This window comes from Tenrec ecaudatus, chromosome X (assembly GCF_050624435.1).
Source record: "Tenrec ecaudatus isolate mTenEca1 chromosome X, mTenEca1.hap1, whole genome shotgun sequence".
In the NCBI taxonomy this organism is placed as follows: Eukaryota; Metazoa; Chordata; class Mammalia; order Afrosoricida; family Tenrecidae; genus Tenrec; species Tenrec ecaudatus.
The window spans coordinates 121,827,300-121,847,993 of NC_134548.1; the positions used below are offsets into that span (position 1 = coordinate 121,827,300).

Below are 20,694 nucleotides of genomic sequence, written 5' to 3' on the forward strand. Positions count from 1 at the left end.
CCAGAACATCCCCAAGAATTCAAAGTAAACAGGGAAATCCATTTGGGAGGTTCAGTCAGTTATTTATTTAAGGGGTTGGATGCAAAAATGATCATCTGATACCAGCAATCTTACCTAATTCAAAATTAAAAAGTTAAAACTAAAGTCCTACTTACTTCAGGCGGGTGACATTACAAAATGGATTCTAGGGTAGGAGCAGAGGACAGCACAGTTTATGAGACCAACAGTCAATCCAGATGCTTCAGACAGGCTTTCAGAAAACACTCTGCACTTTCTATAAATACACACAAATATAGAATTCATAAATAATCGGGGGGTCCATTCCTGGTCGCAAACCCTTCTATGATACCATGCAACCCATGGGCCCTTAAAAAAATCATTTTATTGGGGGCTGGTACAACTCTTATCATAGCCATCCATTGTGACAAGCACATCATCATTTTCAAAACATTTTCTTTCTACTTGAGCTGTTGGTATCAGCTCCTCATTTTCCCCTCCTTCCCTTACAAACCCTTGATAATTTAGAAATTATTATTTTTCCATGTCTTACACTGTCCGACATCTTCCTTCACCCACTTTTCTGTTGTCTGTCTACCAGGGAGGGGGTTCTATGTAGATTACTGTGATCGGTACTCCCCATGGGCCTTTAAAATAGAGAGGGAGATGGCTGATCCTTTTCTTCAGATTTTCAAACAGACCCACGTCTACCCTAATGCACTCCTCTGGAAACTGGTCAGAAGGGAGCCTTCAAGTTTCTCCCGCCAGATATCTGCTGGGACATCTTCACTCAGGTCCCGCCCACTTCCATAGGTCAGTAGTCCCTTCATGCCCCTCCATGCGCGCCCCTAGAAATCTTCCCGTATTTGTGCGCGCACACACAGGCGCACGTGCTCACGCACCCACACAGGCTCTCTCTCTCTCTCTCTCTCTCTCTCTCTCTCTCTCTCTCTCTCTCTCTCTCTCTCTCTCTCTCTCTCTCTCTCTCTCTCTCTCTCTCTCTCTCTCTCTCTCTCTCTCCCCTCTCTCCCCCCCACCCACCAAAGAGCAGCGCCTTGCTAGCCCCTTTCCACACCCGCTCCACTCACCAGCCCCGGCTACCCTTGTCTCTGCGCGGAGGTGAGGTCCTTTGCCGGCAGTCTCTCAAGCCCCCCCCCCCCCCCGCAGGCCAGGAGACATCCAGCGGGGGCACATGCCACCCACGCTAAGCTACCCTGGCCTGCACCCGCTGGGGAGCCTGTTTCCCAGGCCACGGAAGCAGTGGGGGCATTGGGGCGGCAAGGTGCTAGTCCTGCCTCCTTAACTGGGAAAAGCACACACCTGGATCTTCCAGTCAGGTGGCTCTAGGAATTTGCACCAGGTGGGCCAGGGTTTAGGAACTGGAACCGAGGTGTTTGGGGCACAGAGGGGGAAATGGCTCCAAGAAGGCCGCCCAGAGGGAGGGGCCAGCCTAGTAAAGGGGGAGTGAAGGGTGGAGAGCAGGGGCAAAGTCTCTTGGGGGGGGGGGGGGGATGTCTAGCGCAGACCTGGATGGCATAGAGTTTTTTGTTTTTGAGTTTGAGCCCAGACCTAGAATTCCCTCCTGGTCCCCCTCTGCTGACTTGAGTCACTGGGCTAGGTTACTGCCTCCAAGCTGGGCTTTACACTTGCTCCACAGGATCAGAAAAGCACTGGCTCCGGAATTAACCCTTCATGTTCGAGGGAGATTAGTATTGGCTCCATCGAACATGAAGGGTTACTTCTCTCCCCCAGAGCAACCTGGAGATTTTTGTCTTATCCCCAAAGGGAAAAATTTGAACTACAGGTTATCCGAGTCCTGGGAGAACCCTCTGGCTCTCCTGGATCACAGAAGAGTTACAGACTATTAAGCCAGTCCATTGCAATCCGGAATGGGTTCTTTAAAAACAAAAACTAGCCTACAATGATGACTCGTGGAAACCCAAAATCGCGTTTACGAGGCTCTACAAATCTTTACCAGAGCAGACAACCTCATCTTGCTCCCACCAAGTGGCTGGTGGATTTTAACCGCTGACCTTGTGGTAATCCAACCCTTCTTAGCTCTAATAACCCTCTACTCAACTGTTGCAGTTCGCCATCCCCTTTTGTTTTGGAGGTGTCCTTTTTAGAGAGTGGGATAAGGACCACAAGGAACTGGAAGCTTTGCCTACTTCACTCTGTTGTGTAAGTAGTGAATGGCCTGAATGGGAAAGTGACTTGTTTTATCTTGACTGGATAAATCAGTCTGGCCTTGGGCTAAGTCTTGCCTTGCTTCTGTGCTTTCTGTGAATTTCAGTTCTTGTATATTACAGCACTTTCCCTTATCACTAGAACTACTCTCAAAATCAAGGTCACTGCCATCAAGTCAATGCTGAATCATGGTGACACACCCCCCCCCACACACACACCGGTTGGTTTCTAAGACTGTGTTTATGGGACTAGAAAGCCCAGTCTTTCTCCCTTATGGCTGCTGGTGGTTGACTGGCTGAACCTGCAGACAACCCAACATGTAAGCACTACAATTACCAGAAACCCCTCGGAAGAAAGTCATGACAATCCACTTGTGAAAATTTGTAGCCACTGAACACACCAAAGGCATGCAGTTCTACTCTGACACACAGGAGGTCATGAGTAAAAATTGAACTTCAAAGGCACTCGGTTCCCTTCTCAGTAATTCATTTCCTGCCACTATGCCTCCAAGTGAGATTGACTCAAATTTCATCTTCTGGGACTTTCAATATAACTGGAGGAATAGCAGATGATCTGTGTTGTTTCTGTGCACAACGCCAGCCCTATTGAGAGCTGGCATCTATATTCTATTTTCTTAAAAAGATTACTGCTGGCCCCACAAACCTGCCGTGGAATTGCCACTGGACTCTTTTAAGCATAAACATGAGACACCAAAAACATTATTTCAAGAAAGTCCTTGTTAACATTTTCTTTTGCTCAGACAGGTAGGTGGGAGGCATGGGACAGGGTGTGCATTTCGCCCACCTTCTACCGGCGTATTATTGATCACTAACTTATCCAGAAGCAGTTGTGGGGATGCCCGTTCAAGGCCGGCTGGAGGAGGATTATAAAAGTGCTTGTAAAAGGTCAAAAGTTTAAGTGTGATAAATTAGGTCCAACTGCAGTGTTAAGGAATCTCCTAACCCCTCAGGGGCCTGCCACAAGCCAGGAAATTAGGAAATCAATGAACTTACTGCAGGTTCTACCCTGACCCTGACCTCAAACGATGGAATTTGTTCTTGGTCCCACATTCTACACCAATGTGTCTAGCTGAAAATGTTTCCTTGAATCTTATACCTTTGTTTCTGTAGTCTTGATTGGATTCTTCCCCTAAAAGCAGTCTTGTTAACTGACTCTTACGTGCCAGACTTCTTGGACAGTCCCTTCCCAGATCTCTATCTATGAGGTGAGGATAAGTTTCCTCCAAGTACTTACCCAATTCTAGTAAGTCAGGGCGATCTTCCTATCAATCCCCCGCCCCCCAACTAAATCCAGTGAGAGACAACCAAGAATTCATGAATACATAGATATTTATTGACTTCATAATATAGCATTTTGAATGGGCTGGGATATTTTGTAGAGGGGTGAGATTGTAATCTGCATATCCTCAGATTTCTGTCACTAGGAGAGTCCGGAATTCCTAGTACAAACAAGGGGTTAAGCATTTGATAAAAAATAGTACAATAGTTTAATAAATATTCCAGCCAATAGCAACAACACAGCAAACATCTGAAGCTAGCAGACCAGACCCAAAAAGGCAGCTGTACCTGGCGTGATGGCAGTCAATCTGGACAACCTATAATAATACCATGGCCAAATACAGCCTAATGGCTCAGAGGCTGCACATTGGCTTGGGGAGTTGGAAATAAGGGTGGGAGTGGTGCTTGTACACAGGTCTCACATTCACCCAGTCCTTGGAAGAAAGGGTAGCCGTGGCACCTAGTGTGTTTTAGCTGAAAAGAAACAAGAATGGATTTACCACAACCCGAAATTCACTGCATCAAAAATTACACAGGGAAATTAAATGATTAAAAACACATCCAGATTCAGTTCCTCTTACAAATAACCAGAACCCCAATGTGGCATTAAAATTTTCTTTTGTATTCTCGAAACAGGTTTCTTTTGTATTTTTGTGCTTTCTTCATAAGACAATATAAAAAGGTGGAAACAAGCATAAATTACAGATGAAAAGAATGCTTTGCTAGCAGAAAGAGTTGAAGGGTGATGGATTGAGTCAAACAACAAAATAATTACATGGTCACATTCCCTGAAGAGGGTAAAGCACAGACTATTTTCTATGCCCAACTTGGTTTAACAAGAAGTAATTAGTGCTTTCTCTAAAGGCCTATGGCATTTCTAGAACTCTTTCAAAGCCTGGCGTTCACTGAAATATCTAGGATTCATTACATTTTTTTTCAGTGAAGCTTCATTAGTTAACCCAAATCCAGTTTAGTTTCCCATTTTATCCAACAGTTTTGCTCGGAATCATTTTTAGCTACAACCCCACATTTAATTCTCTATCAGAGAACATCTTTGAAAAGATGAAAAAGAATTGTGCCCCATCTAATTGTGTCCCCCTAAAAATCCTAAGGTAGTAGCTCCCAGAAAGTTTTTGAGAGAGACAATGGCCATTTACATCTCCGAGCTCAGTATACCTGTGAAATCATCATGTAGACCCAACGGAGGGGTATCCAAGCTTTTCTGCCCAGGGTAAAACAAAGACCAGTATGAACATCGGAGAACAAGAGGAACCCTTGGTCGTTCACTCATTCAATGAAGAAGCCAGGAATTGACTGTTACAAACAGTATGCCAGGTATCAAAAATGCAACAACAATAAACACGCAGTCCTTGCCATTAAGGTATTCACAGCCCAGCCAGGGTAGATGATTAATATACATTAGACTTTTGTGTGCTTCAGAATCACATGAGGAGCTTGGTAAGGAAATTCCCAGATACTCTAAGTGGGTCTGCGGCGGGGGGGAGTGTGTGTGTGTCTAGGAATCAGTGGCTTTTACACACATTAATGTGGACTCTAATGTGGGTGGTCTGAGGGTCACACTTTGAAAAAAGGCTGCTATACAATGCACTTATTACTGAGAGAAGAGATGCTCAGGGTGACATATTGTTCCCGAGTTTAGGTAAGTCAGAAGTTAGCCTGTTTGGGAGGGATAGGGGCAGGGAAAGGCAGTGTAGACCAGAGGTCAATGGGCACCAAAATAGATGGATTGGGAGACCCAAGGACCCGGAAAAGGACATTGGACAAGGGTCCTGGCTGAAGTGATCTAGACTTACACCATGTTCATACTATTCCTTTAAGGTCAATTCCTACTATTTACCCTGGAGTCCAGATTTTTTTTTAATCAAATCTTTGATTCAAGCCCACAAAACAGCTTGCACACGTAAGTTAGTAACCTGGGTGAAAGAGTGGCAAAAGATGAAGCTAGGAAAGGAAGTAGGATCTTAAAAAGCCAAACCCATGGGAAGTTTGGCTTTTTTTCTACCCCAGAGTTATGAGAGCCAGTGAATTGTTTTCTGAAAGGGGGAATCATCATTTGGTTTAAGAATTTTGAGATAGTCGCTAGCAAGAAAGCCAGGTTAATTTAGAAATGAAGGACACACATCATGGTGAGAGAAGGGGCAACGAGGAAATTATCATTACATACTCACTAAGGTCTAGGTGCTGGGCTAGGCAGTGTAGGTCAATCTTGTGAGGTAGGTATTATTTTGCAGGAGAGAAAACCGACTCAGAGAAATGAAGTGGCTTGCCATAGACCACACCGCTAATACATGGCAGAGGCCGTTGGATTACGTAAGTCCCAAGGCGATGATCTTTCCATTACAGCAAGCTACTTACCAGCGATGTAGAATCTTACTGAGGTTGCAAATTTCCTGATTACTAGTAAGTCTCATACAACCAAAAAGCTTGCTTTGCCACTGAATCTGTATGTTTGAACTCAAACGAGACCAAACACGGTCATCGAGTTGATGCTGACTCATTGTGACCCTCTAGGGCAGGACAGAACTGTTTGTGGGATTCTGAAGCCCTTTACAAGTGTAGAAAGCCTCCTTATTATCCTGCAGAATGGCTTGTGGTTTCAAACTGCTGGCCTTGTGGTTAGTAGCCCAATGTGTCACCACGTTACGCTTGGGAACACATAAATAACTCTTAATTTGGGGAGTTACATACATCCTTTTTCTCTTCTACAAAATAGTAAACCAGTTGTTAGGTGCCGCCACTCTGTTCTCACTCATAGTACAACAGAACTGAAACAATGGCCTCACAACCACTGTCATGCTTGAGCCCATTGGTACAGCCATGGTGTCAATCCAGCCCATGGAGGGCTATCTCTGTTTTGCTGCCTCTCGACCTGACTAAGCATAATGGCCTTCCCCAGAGACTGGTCCCTCCTGACAACACATCCAAGTACATGAGACCAAGTCTCGCCATCCCCACTTCCTCCTTCTGGCAGTCCATGGTGTACTTAATACTCTTTACCAACACCGCAAATCAAAGGCTTCAATTCCTGGACTTTTCATACTCATCGCCTAGCTTTTACATGCATACAAGGCAATTGACAATACCAAGGCTTGGGCCAGGCGGGGCCTTAGTCCCTAAAGCATTATCTTTGTTGTTGTTTTTTAACACTTTAAGGAGATCTTTTGCAGCTGGTCTGCTCAATGTAAACAAATACAGTGTGTGGGGGTGAGGGGAGGTCTTCAAAAATTGAGGGAAGAATTCCATGATTTTTGGATTCCATTTTCCCATAAGTGTTTTGAATCTCGCATGTTTGTGCCGACTTATAGAATGATGTGGTACTTGGTACATAGTGGTTTGTTAAATTAGATGATAAATCGATATTCACCAAACTGGTGGGGAGACATGTAGATATTATTTCAAAGCTCCATGTTGGAGAGTTGTTTCAGCTATCACTTTATAATTGTACAGCAATAATATTTCTCCAAAAGTAGACTCTATGAAGCTGACTAACGCCTAGAAAGGAGAAAAACGTGGTTCTCTGACTTCCTCAATCCATGAAATGGAACTGGATAAAGAATATACCATAAAACTCCATTCTCTCAACTACACTAGCAAGGACTGGGATGAAATTTTCCTCTGCTCTTGTCTTACAGGATTGGCTATGCAAATTAGTGGTATAAGTAAGATTGCAGGAAGAATAATTCTTTAATCGATTTAAGAAAACAAAAATTGTTTCCAGGGAGTTTTAAGTACATCAGAAGTGTTTTATCAGAAAATAGAAAGACATTTATATGCAAACAGTTATGGCATATCTAGTAACTCATTCTGAATGACTAATTAAAGCAGGATCCTAAAGAATTTCTTTATGTAGCATTTTTTAATGCCTAATTCTAGTAATGATGCATACTCAAAGAGTATTAAAACAGTTTTTACTCAAAATATTATGTGCAAGATTTTTCAACAGTTCAGACTGGTCTTCCTCATTAAGTAGCATCAAAGAAGTTTTGTTACATATAACACTTCTATCTTGATCAGTGTTCACCTATTGATAGGACCTCTTGTGCAATCTTGATCCCCAAATCTCTTCTAATCTGTTTTAGAGCTCTTCCCATTATATGTCATGATTACATGTGTATCTATGTCGGACAGGAGGGAGGAAAACATGGATGGAGGGGTGGATGAAATGAGAGATGTTGAATGATCTTGATGTTCTCTTTAGGGGATAAAAGGAATGGATATTTTCCTTTCAGTATATTTCTCACTCAAATGAGGCAATTAATGAGTTTATTATGTATATATAAATATAAAATGAATATATATTATTTATTCACTAAATATTATATATACATACATTTTCATTATAATGAACCCACAATGGTAGGTTTTTATCAAAAGCTATATATAATATGTGGTCATCTGACACTGTTCAAAATTAGCCATAACTACCTGTGCATCTGACCTCCTTCCCCACCTTCCCCCCACTGGCTAGCCCCCTGCCTCAGAAAAAACTTCCGACATTTTGTCACCCCAAATTACCCCAGTTCCTTTCAATATCACTTATACTCCTACATCATTGGAATTTGAAATTCTCCTAATTTCAAGACAGGAAAGACATTCTCTCAACTTCTTCTCCAATGGCTTTGAACCAGACTATGCAGATAGCTCCCTCTGAGAAACTCAATACATTAATTCACATACAAGTTTTAATGCACAGGAATTAAATCTAAGATATCTAGTTATTTTGGATGCTTCAAACAAACTTTATTTTGTTTCGCATAGATTGAATACTAACTGAGGTTTAAGAGGGGCTTTAAAAAAAAGTCAGCAGGATTTAGACTACAATATAGCTGTTAACTGCTATTTTGTCATTCTCCCTGCTCAAAGTAAAGTTTCTTATCTCTCCCTGTCCGCTAGTTTCTTGTAGCAGCCCAGGGACGCTTGGTCTCATACATATTGGGGTTAAAAAAAAAGCAAAAGAACCCATCAACTACTGAACTGGAGAGCTAGTGAATTATCTGCCCTCTGGAAGCCTAATGGCACGCTTTCATCCCAGAAACATAGGGGGATTCTTGAGGCCTGCAGTTGCATTCCTGGCGCTCAGGGTAATCAATGAAATCTGGGGCAGGCAAGCCCGACAGGATCATTAAGGATTTGTTCCAGATTGTGAATGTTGGGCAAACTGGAAGAAGGAAGGTCACATCAAAAGTGTGAAGATGAAGAGAGTTAGCTGGGTCGTAGAAGGACAACGTGTTGTTGTCGTAATCCAGGAGGACGCCAAGACGCTTCAGCTGTGGGGGCACGTCCACGAGCATCTCCTTGCTGTTATGTCTCACCACGAAGTTACTATTGCAGCGGGAGAAGACCCATGAGGAAGCATTCTTGCCAATCCATTCATTCTTTGGGGCTGATTTGTAAGCAATACCAATAGCATACCTGTGAGACAGTGGACAGAAGATACACATAATCATTCATTAATGATCCAAGTGCTGTCAGGCACCAAATAAAGTATACAAAACACAGAATAGATAGATGTCTCTCTCTTAAACAGTTTACCTTCAGCTGCATCACTAACACATTTAAAAGCTAGTGATTAAAGTGAAGTAATTGACTTCCAGCTCCTAGCAATTTTTATCACGTACCTCTTAATCTCGGCTTATAGTCCTCATGGCTGCTATTGAGATGCTGCTCCCAGCAGCCTAACAAGGGAGGGGAAAGAAGAGAAAAGTAGGGTCCACTCACCATGTTGAAGCACCCATGACCACTTCCCAATAGTGACAGCCACTGTCAATGAAGATATTCCCGGCTGCCCCATAGCACCCTGTGCCGCTAAACCTCTCTGGGGTGTGGCTCTTCTTTAAAGAGCTTTCATCTTTTTCCATCTGCAATCCATCATTGGAGAGCTTCAACTTTTTGTGTGTCATTTTGGGGTCCAGTTTAAAGGGTTGGCCTAGTTTTAAAAAAATAGAAAAAAGAAAGAGTACGATGATGCATGGCAGAATTCTATCTTTACAGACCAGGAGACTCACTACCAGGGGAGTCAATCTAGAGGGCCTTCTTGGGTGAGTGGATGTTGGTGGTTATTTAGATTATTTTAAGGAAGCGGGCAGGAAGCCTTAGTTTTCAATAGAACTGAAAATGGAAGTCAACCAACTGAACTACAGATTTGAGGACACAAAACTACAGGAATCTCCAGTCCGACAACTCGCCTACAGATTATGGATGTGCCAGCTTTCGATAATCGTGTAATAGCATGAACTCTCTCTCTGTCTTCCCCCACCTCCTACCCCCAAGCCCGCACGCATGCACGCCCGCACTTAATTTATTGGCTCTGTTTTTCTAGAGAACCCTGACACTAAGGCAGGTGTTCATTGTTTGAGTTCAAAGAAAGTAACCGGAAATGATGACCCACTGCTGCCTGGTAACAGTAGAGCAGCAGAGAGGAACTCAGCAACGGAACAAGGTTTTGCCTTCTTGCAATTGGGATATACACAACATATCATTTAATTAGGTCATTTGGTTAAGAGTGCATTTCACATCATTAATGAGCATAGAAAACGGCTGTGTTAGCATCCTGTTCAGCAGAGAACTCCTTAAAAGCATATGGCAGGAGCTTGGGGCCAATGGCTAGGTATGGCAATAGCTTTACTATGCAAATTCTTATGTTAGCAGACACTGTTGGCCAGAAAGCACCCATACCCACAAAGGGAGCCCTGTTGACATAATGGTTTAAGAGTTAGGCTGCTAACCACAAGGTTAGCAGTTCAAGACTACCAGCCACTCTTTGAAAGACACATGAAGATTTCTACTCCCATAAATATGTGTAGTCTTAGAAACCCACTAGGGCAGTTCTGCCCTGTCCTACAGGGTCGCGATGCGTCGGAATCAACTGAATGACAGTGAGAGGTTGTGGAGTTTTGCTTTCATGAAAGAGGCTGGAAAAGTTAAATATGCAATTCCTCAGCCTCTCTTGCCACTGTTGATAGTTACTTTCCAATAAATTGCAACTTGTGTGTAGAGTTGTCAAGGGGCTACCTTTTCAGGTGGCTCTGTGGGGAGGTCCAGCCACAAACTTCTTGTGTCATCTTTTGTACCAACCACCCTTGCCACTAGGAAAAAACAGAAAACCCAAACCTACTCCTAGTAATCCTATTCTGACTCAAAGTGACATTATAGGGCCGAGAAAACTACCCCACGGGGTTTGCAAGGCTGTGAATCTTTCTGGAAGCAGACTGCCACATCTTTCTCCCGATCAATATCTGGAGGGTTCAAACGGCTGATCCTTTGCTGAGCCAGCCTCATCCTTAAACAACTGCACCACTGCACTCCTGTCCCACTCACAGCCATTGAGTTGCTGCCAACTCAGAGTGGCCCTACACAGGGATTCCTAGGCTGTGAGTACATGAGCAGATAACCTCTTCTTTGTCCTTCGGAGTGGCTTGAACCACCAACCTTGTGCTGACCAAAAGAGGCACCAGGGCTCCTTTTCCTTGCCACACTAAAACACCAATTAACCAAACTCACTGCCATGGAGACGATACTGACTCCTAGCAAACCTAGAGGGCAGGGTAGAACTGCCCCCATTGGTTTCTGAAACTGTAATGCTTTACAGGAGTAGAAAGCATCGTCTTTCTTTGGTGGAACTGCTGGTAGTTTTGAACGACTGACCTTGCAAATAGCAGCTCAACGCATAACCACTATGCCACCAGGATTACTCCTTTGCCACTAGGGTTGATTAATGAAGTCATACAGGGGTGGAGTAACTTCTGGGAAGCTTCTGTTTTCCAGAGAAAAGGATAACTGAAGAAAGGAGTCCCGGTGGTGTAGTGGTTACACACTGGGCTGCAGCTACTGGGGAGAAAGACTGGGCTTTCTACTCCTGTAAACAATCACAGTCCCACAAACCCACAGGGCGGTCACCGAGTCAGTCCTGACTCCATGGCAGTGAGATCATGTGTAAAGGGCACAACACTTACACACTGTGCTGCTGAGAGGTCAGTGGCTGGAACCCACCACCTTCGCTCTGCAGGAAAACACATGGTAGTCTCTTCTCATCGAGATTACAGCCAAGAAACTCTATGGAACACCTGCGACCTGTCACGCAGGGTCTCTGTGAGTTGGAATCAGGTTGATGGCACATACTAGCAACAACCTCTTGAAAGGAAATACAATATCCAGAGATTGTAACCATCAACTTGCAAGCATAGGGTAATAAGCCAATATGGAAGAGCCTAGGTCATGTCTGTCACCACAGAGCTGCCACATCAGCACTGAACTGCCCACCTTCAGCTTCTCACTATGTGATACAGAAAAAAATAAAATAGAAAACACCCACAAAACAATTGGTTTACGCTGTTAGTTGAATTTTCCCTTACTTGTAGTCAAAAGCATTCCTAATTAATACAGGTTCTCTGTAGAAGAGTTGTATTAGACTCTCACAAATAATCCTCTTTTTACTCAACTGGTGTTGTTAGTTGGGTTTGTATTGGGCTGCTAACCACAAGGTCAGCAATTCGAAGACACCAGCTGCTCCGAAGGAGAAAGATGAGGCTTTCTACTCTCATCAAGGTTTATACACTCAGAAACCTAAGGAGTCGATAGACTCAGAAACCTGTCTTATACGGTCATTATGTGTTGGAATTGACTCGATAACAGTGAGGTCTTTATGGGTCCCTTAAGCACAGGAATGAGGTGGGACCTCATGAGCTATTACTGTTCGCAAGTTATTAAAGCTATTTTCTGTATATTCTTGGGCTCACAAGTCTCCCAAGGGCTCTAAGAAACACTTTGCCAAAGAACAATCTATAGCAGAAAAACTCTCTACTCAGTGTCATTGTTCTCTTGCTCTGGCTGGGGGCCAGTTCAGGCTAAGTACACGCCCCTTCTGGAATCATCACCACGTACTGTTGGTTTTTAGTCGGGTCGGTTCACTGTTACGGCTGCCTGCTTGGTTTATGGCTTTCACAATAAAGATGTATCGAGTCCCACTCTGAAGTCCGTGCACTGTATAATGGTTCTGTTTAATATTGGGCACAATCATCCAGCTATCCACTGAATTATACAGACCTGTAGAGAAAGACAAGGAAGTTAACCAACACGTAATAGCAATAGGATGAACAGCACACTGAAAATTCATCATAAGCCCCCAAGAAAATATGCATTTAATTTGTCTTCTTTTGAGTCCTGGAAGACAAAATGAGATCAGCTTTCCCTGTTTTGTTTGTTTTCCTCCCACAAAGCTAGGCTTATGGCAAGCTCTTCACTTCTGGAAAATGAATACAACCCCTAGGAAAAGTTGGGTTTCCTGAAATTTTCTGCCGAATAGCAGGGGAGTGACCCTACAAAAATCATAGCATCATCATGTTTAGCAGTCTCTGGGTCTGTTTCCCAAATGTTCAATCCTCAGTGAACTGAAAGAAGTTGTACACAGAGTACAGAAATGGCTGTCCCAGAAATAAAAGAACGCCTGAAGACTGTGTAGTCCATTTCCCTCATATGGCAAATGGGAAATGAAGAGTGAGAGAAGAAAAATTGACTTGCCCAAGGCCACAAATAGTTGGAGGTGGTGCTGAGAGTATAACCCAAATAAGTGTTCATTCTAATCCAGCTTTCTCTTCACTGCACCACAAGTCTCAGTGTGCACAACAAAGTTCATCTGTCTTTGCAAGGCAGTGTGGCTTTCAGGGCTTAAGATTCAGCTCTCCTACCGCAGCCTTACGCTCGCTTCCCAAATTATCTGGGCTCCAAGGAATCATATGGAAGCCAAGGAGATGGTATGACAAGCAAATCAAGGTGTCTTCTTCTCACTCTGATGTGACTCATTGTTGCCTCTTCCTGGCTCTTACAGCAGTGCTTATTTGGAGTCATGCGATATCTTGGAACACCCCGTATCTCCATCCCTCAAGTAGAAAAAGGGATCAGAGATCTGGACTTCTGCTTTTGAAAGTGTTGGGACCATAAACATTGACTTATACAGAGAAAAATGTACATAATTAAAAACATGTACTTGACTAACTTTCAGTAAAAGAGGGGAAAGCATTCTAGCCTGTGGCTTATCCAGCTGTCTTCTCTTCTGTTACCTGATTTTTTTGCTTTTGTTTTTCAGTCAGGTCAGTCAAATGTGCTTTTTAACCATAATTCTACCCAAGGATGGAAAGAAAAGAGCAAGGAAAATGATTAGTGAAGCTTGTCTAGTCAAAAGTTAGGTGAGGTTGGACATTGAAAATAAAAAGCCATGAATGTTTTGTAAGAGATAAATCAAGAAGACTTTATAATTAATATCAAGGGGAGATAGAAATGTCTAACTTAAAACTAGAAAACAAAGCATAATGGAGGGCAGACAGATATGCTAAAGGCAGAGGAAGAATTAGTGAAGCTGTCTAGTGATTCTTATTAAAGGAAAGGGGCACACAATGATATGATTTCTTTGATGCCTGATACCTGATCACTTTGACCCCTCGTGGTCACACGCCTACCCGATATGACTGCTGAAGACAAATGGGTGCATAAGCAAATATGAAGAAAGCTGATGGTGCCTGACTATCAAAGGGTACAGCATCTAGGGTCTTAAAGGCTTGAAGGTAAACAAGCGGCCATCTAGATGAAAAGCAACAAAGCCCACATGGAAGAAGCACATCAGCTTGTGTGACCACGAGGTGTTGAAGGGATCAGGTATCAGGCATCAAAGAACAAAAAATCATATCATTGTAAATTAGGGTGAGTACAGAGTGGAGACCTAAAGCCCTTACATAAGGGTCTTGGAGAGGAGAGGAGCCAGTCAGCATGCAGTCCAGCAACAATGAAACATACAACTTTCCGCTAATTCTTAAATGCTTCCTTCCTCCGCCCCCCCCCCCCACTATCATGATCCCAATTCTACCTTACAAATCTGGCTAGACGAGAGGATATACACTGGTATAGATAGGAACCGGAAACACAGGGAATCCAGAACAGATGATCCCTTCAGGACCAGTGATGAGAGTGGTGATACCAGAGGGTGGGGGGGAGGAAGGTGGGGTAGGAAGGGGGGAACTGATTATAAGGATCTACATATAGCCTCCTCCCTGGGAGATGGACAACAGGAAAGTGAGTGAAGGAAGGGAGATGTCGGACAGTTTAAGATATGACAAAATAATAATAATTTATAAATTATCAAGGGTTCATGAGGGAGGGGGGAGCAGAGAGGGAGGGGGAAATGTAGACTGATACCAAGGGCTTAAGTGGAGAGCAAATGTTTTGAGAATGATGAAGGCAATGAATGCACAGATGTGCTTGACACAATGGATGGATGGATGGATGCATGGATTGAGATAAGAGTTGTATGAGCCCCCAATAAAATTATATTTTTTAAAAAAGGAAAGGGGCTAAGGCCTTGGCTATCTGTGCACTGATCACAAGCTTCACATGAAGCTTTTTCCTAAGAAGAAAATAATCACCCATATACACTCTCAGTACTTCAGAAATGAAAACAAAATTCCACAATACAGTACTATGCCACTCCTGAAAGAGAAGGAAAGAAAAAAGAACAAAGAAGAGCTCTATGAACTGATGGGCAATGATTTCCGAACTGTATTGTTAAATGAAAATGGCAAAACGGCATATAACACATTACCCCTTTTAATAAGGAAAAAAAAGGGCCAATAAGAAAGCATACAAACATTTTGAATTTATAATATAACAAGGATAAACTAAAACACATGATGGTGGGGGTGAGGGGACAGGGTTGAAGTGCTACCAACGGTAATGATACAGCCGAGTCTACTCTGTTGCTTACATTTGCCTTTTGTTAACATATTGTTGTTCCACAAATTTGAAAATTAAAATGAAACAGACAAGAACGGGAACTAAAACAAATGAACCCAACTGATTTCAAATTAATGAAAGAATCATGTCAAAGAGGTGGGAGTATGGAGGGAAATGAAAAATCCTGAACTATTGTTAATAGGTTTGTTTTGTGCTGGTATGAGAAAAGCAATTCTGAACTAATTTTAGATTTATTATGGATTGAGCAGATGAATACATGTGTTACTGCATGGACACAGAAGTAGAGATCTATGAATATTACATGTCTATGCATACATGTATGTGTGCATACACACACACAGATGTGCATATCTAGCATCCAGCTCCTTTTTTTCCAATCCCATTCTACCATGAAAATAAGTAGCTACAAAAATCTAAATATTGTCACTTGGAATGTATTAATCTAGAAAATTTGAAGTCATTAAAAATAAAAAGGAATTCATAAGGTTCAATATCCTAGGTGTTAGTGAGATAAAAGTGACTGGTATTGGCCATTTTGAGTCAGAAAATCATATGGTTTGCTACACTGGGGATGATGTAATTGAGAGGAATGGCAATGCATTCGTCTTCAAAAGGAACAGTGCAAGGTCTACCTTGAAGTACAATGCTATCTGTGATAGGATTAAATCTATTCTCATTTAAGGAAATCCAACCAATACAACTATTATTCAAATTATTCACCAACCAAGAAAGCTATTGATGAATAAATTGAAGAGTTCTACTAACATCTTCAATCAGAAACTGATCAAACATGCAATCAAGGTAAACTGATAATAGTTATTGGTGATTGGATTGCAAAAGTTGTTAACAAAAAGGAAGGAACAATAGTTGGAAAATATGGACTTGGTAATAGAAACAAAGCTGAAGACATGGCTGATAGAACTTTGCAAGACCAATGTCTTATTCACAGCAATTTTTTCAACAACACAAATGGTGATTATATACGTGGATTTCTCTAGATGGAAGACATAGAAATCAAACTGACAATATCTGTGGGAGGAAAGTATGGAGAAGTTTAATATCAGCAGCTAAAATAGGTCAGGGGTTGTAACTGTGGAATAGAATAACAATCATTCATATGAAATTTCAGATTGAAGCTGACGAACGTTAAAACAAGTCCACACGAGTCAAAATACCACCTGAGTCAGCTATCCCACTTGAATTTCCAGATCATCTCAAGAATAATTTTGCTTCATTGAACACTAATGACAGAAGGCTGATGAGCTGTGGGAGGACATCAAGAACATCATTCATGAAGAAAGAAAAAAGTAATTAGAAAGACAGGAAAGAAAGAAAACATCAAAGTAGATGTCAGAAGACTGAAACTTGCTCTCAATTGTACAGTAGCTAAAGCAAATGGAAGAAATGATGAAGTCAAAGAGCTGAACAGAAAATTTCGAAGGGCAGGTCAAGAAAACAAAGTTAAATATTACAATGAAATGTGCAAAGCCCTAGAGTTAGAAAGCCAAAAAGGAAGAACACAGCATATCTTAACGTAAAAAAGAAAAAATTCAGCACTCAAGTTTTAATATTGAGAGATTCTATGAGCAAAATATTGAATCTAAAGAACATGTAAAGAACACACAGAGTCACTGTACCATAAAGAGCTAGTCGACATTACACCATTTTAGGAGGTTTCATATGAGCAAGAACCAATGGTACTTAAGGAAGAGGTTCAAGCTACACTAAAAGCTTTAGTCCAAAACAAGGCTACAGGAATTGATGAAGTACTGATTAGAATGTTTCAAGAGACTGATGAAACACCGGAAGCACTCATTTGTGTATGCTAGGAAATTTGGAAGACAACTACTTAGCCAAGATCCATATTTTGTAACCATTCCACAGAAAAGTGATCCAACAGAACGTGAAAATTACAACATATCATTACTATCACATGCAAGTAAAATTTTGCTGAAGATTGCGACAATACATTGACAGGGAGCTGCTAGAGGTTCAGGCCAGATTCAAGAGGATGTACAACAAGGGATATCATTGCTGACAACTGGATCTTGGCTGAAAGCAGAGAATAGCAGAAAGGTGTTTACTTGTGGTTTATTGACTATGCCAAAGCATTCAACTGTGGTGATCATAACAAACTAAGGATAGCCTTGAGAAGAACAGGAATTCCAGTACACTTCATTGTGCTCATGGGGAACTGGTACATGGACCAAGGGACAGTTATTCTTATAGAATAAAGGAATACTGGATGGTTAAACATTAGGAAAAGTGTGAATCAGGGTTGCATCCTCTCAGCATACTTATTCAATAATCAGAGAAGCTGAATAATATGAAGAAGAACTGGAGGACGCATTATTAAAAACCTGCTATATGCAGATAGTCGACAAAACCTTGCTTGCAGAAAGTAGGGAGGATATGAAGCACTTGTTGATGAAGATCAAGGATCGCAGCTTTCAGTGTGGATTATAACTCAATGTAAAGAAGACCAAAATATTCATATCTGGACCAATAGGTAACATCATGATAAATGGAGAAAAGAGTGAAGTACTCAAAGGTTTTGTCTTGCTTGGATCCAGAATCATTGCTCATGGAAGCACTAGTGAAGAGATCAAAGAATGCATTGCATTCAGTTAATATGCTACACAAGACCTCTTTAAAGTGTTGAAAAGCAAGGAAGTTATGTTGAGGACTAAGGTGTGCCTGATCTAAGCCATGGAATGTTCAATTGCCTCATCCGGATGTGAAAGTTGGACATTGAGGAAAGACTAAAGAAGAATCCATGCATTTGAATTACTGTGCCAGCAAAGAAGTTTGAAAGTACTGCCAAAAGAACAAACAAATATGTCTTGGAAGAAGTACAGCCAAAATGTTCCTTAGAGGCAAGGATAGTAACATTTCATCTCATGTACTTTGGACATGTTTTCAGGAGAGACCAGTCCCTGGAGAACGACGTCATGCTGGGTAAAGTTCACGGGGCAGTGAAAAAGCGGAAGGCCCTTCTCAAGATGGACTGACGCAGTGGCTGCAACAATGGACTCAAATATACGAAGCGTGGTGAGGATGGTGCAGGACCGTGGAGGGTTTCGTTCTGTTGTGCACACGTTCACTGTGAGTTGGAACCTACTTGATGGAAACCTAATGACAACAACATACACATTATGAAGAATGTCACCATTGTCATTGAACAATTTTGGGTAGAAATTGTTGGATGGGAACCTGCACTGTTGTGTAAACCTACAATGAAAACACAATGAAATATCAGTTTAAAAAGAGGAGCTGCGTACTGCACAGGGCAAGCTTGTTAGGTTCCGTGATTGGCTAACGTGGAATGACTTGAGCACCCAAAGAAAGAATAGCCGTAAAGAATTGGACACCACTGAAATGAGGGAATCACAAGTCCATCCTGATAGGCAGATAAAGAAGAAAATGAATATATTTAAAGAAAAATAACATATTTAAAGGAAGATTGGCCGACTGTAAAAGAAGGAGGGCCTTCCCTCATTGACATCATCATTGACGCTCTTGTTTTCTGAAAAGAAATCCAGAGATGGAAAGAAACACAGTCATCCTTTCCCACATCAGGCCTTAGCAGCTCAACCAGAGAACACCTACACACTGCAAGGTTTACTGATGGATTCAAATGCATTGTGTGGTCAAATCTAAGACACATGTTCTCTCCATAAGAAATCTTGGAAATAGCTGAAGAAGATGCATGGGGTTTGAACCTTTCTAAGGGTATGGAGGAGATAGTGGATACTCAATTTGGATAGGAGTCCTTCTAAGGCTGTATTCCAGACAGGGGGAAAAGATCTTCACTTCTCACTACTGGATGATGCTTCAGTTAAAGAAAAGCTCCACAGGCAATGTGAATGTAATTGTAGTTCCCCAGATGCGGCCCGTCAGACAAGCTGCTCTTTAGCAAGTGCCATCCCACCAAGAGCAACCGAGTATTTGGGGCAAGCTTGAGTAAGCCACCACAAGAAGTTGTCGCTTGCGGGCACTTTGCTACATACCTATAGCAAGATAGGTCTCAGGTTGACTATGTGGGTATATTTATAGTGTCATGGCTCATATGCAGGTCTGGGACATTTCTTCTAAGTGTCTTATGCATCTCAGCTTCTGAGAAGATTTATTTTGCTGAAAAAATTGTTAACACATCTACTTCCATTTCAAAAATCTATTTTGCTATCTTTTGATTGTAGTGTTTGTAATAAAATAGAAAATATAATGATGGCCAGTATATGATGCTACTTAGTTGGTTAGATGGCTTTGTGGGGAGTAACTCCTGATGAATTTTTTTTTTTTTAGTTTTTGAAGCTTTGACTCATCTGTCTAGTTAAATATGTGACTAATCACTCTGCTTGGGTTTAAGTTTCCTGGTTAAGATTGAAAGAAAAGGTTTCTCCTTCTAAAATAGGAGAAAAAAATGAGAAAGAAGGGAAGGCTGATGCGCACTGCCACCTTTTATGGTGGGAGGAGGGTACAGAGTTGAAGAAAAATTATTTTGCAACAACATTAATAAAGACTGGGTCCGCAAGAATTGTCCATGAAGCTAACAAGGTGTGGGGGCTTGATGACGGGGGGAAGTGTTTTTATAGTCTCAAGGTATCACGCCACAGAATGGTTATTAGTTGCAAAGGAAAGTACAGCAACTACACAATGGAGAAATCCAACAGTAATTTGAGCAGGTGATCAAAATTGGCCTCACCAATGAAAAATCATCACGATGCTCTAAGAAGGACACACATCATCTACATAATATTCCAACCATGGCTGCATAACCTGAATCTAATCATGAGGGAACATCAAACAAGCCCCAAATGAAGAACAATATAATCAAGAAATAAAAAGGAACATTCACCATCACTAATGACATGCTGAGAAATGCTGAGAAAAATGTTCCAAGTTAGTGGAACACCTGTTCCCTAGAAGATAAAGGACATTGTTATGTCCTTTCTATGTTATAATGAGCTCTACCGGGCCATTTACCAAAATTGGATTGTCAGTGTATAAATTGTAGACTAGGAAAAATATTCTATCGATGCTACATTTCCCAAAGTTGATAACTGGACTGTTGATTATGTAAAAACAAATGTCCTTATTCTTAGGACATGTATGGCAACATATTTAGCAGTAAAGGCCACACTATATGAAACTTACTCTCAATTAGGTCAGTTAAATATATTTGAGAGGGCTCCAAAAAGTTTGTAGAAAATGTAATTAAAAGTTAATAGAATTTTTCACAATAATTTTGAGGCCCCTTCATATGTGTGTGTCTATAGAGAATGGAGGTCAATGGGGGGGGGAGTGACAAAATATTAACTAAAGGTGAATCTGGGAAGAGATTATCAGGCCATGCTTTGTGCTAGTCTGGCAACATTTCTATAATTTTGAAATCATTTCTAACTTTAAAATTTAGGACACAAATATATGATCCTCTGCTTACAACTAAGAC

At 41.7% G+C, this 20,694-nt stretch overlaps 1 protein-coding gene and 1 non-coding gene across 5 annotated transcripts in view; one reads left to right on the top strand and one right to left on the bottom strand.

The window, feature by feature from the left end:
• Positions 1 to 3,515: 3,515 nt before the first annotated feature.
• Positions 3,516 to 20,694, bottom strand: part of MID2 (midline 2) — a 133,315-nt gene continuing 116,136 nt past the window's right edge. For all 4 annotated transcript variants that reach the window (XM_075539210.1, XM_075539211.1, XM_075539209.1 and 1 more), the window contains 3 exons: positions 12,384 to 12,545; positions 9,222 to 9,429; positions 3,516 to 8,915 (listed from right to left, as the gene is read on the bottom strand). In XM_075539210.1, the coding sequence (XP_075395325.1) occupies positions 8,513 to 8,915; positions 9,222 to 9,429; positions 12,384 to 12,545 (773 nt within the window). In that variant the 3' untranslated portion in view covers positions 3,516 to 8,512. The remainder of the gene's footprint in view (positions 8,916 to 9,221; positions 9,430 to 12,383; positions 12,546 to 20,694) is intronic.
• On the top strand, positions 8,305 to 8,434 carry LOC142435297 (small nucleolar RNA SNORA63). Its single transcript, XR_012781379.1, has one exon. It is a non-coding gene; the product is annotated as a small nucleolar RNA SNORA63 (small nucleolar RNA).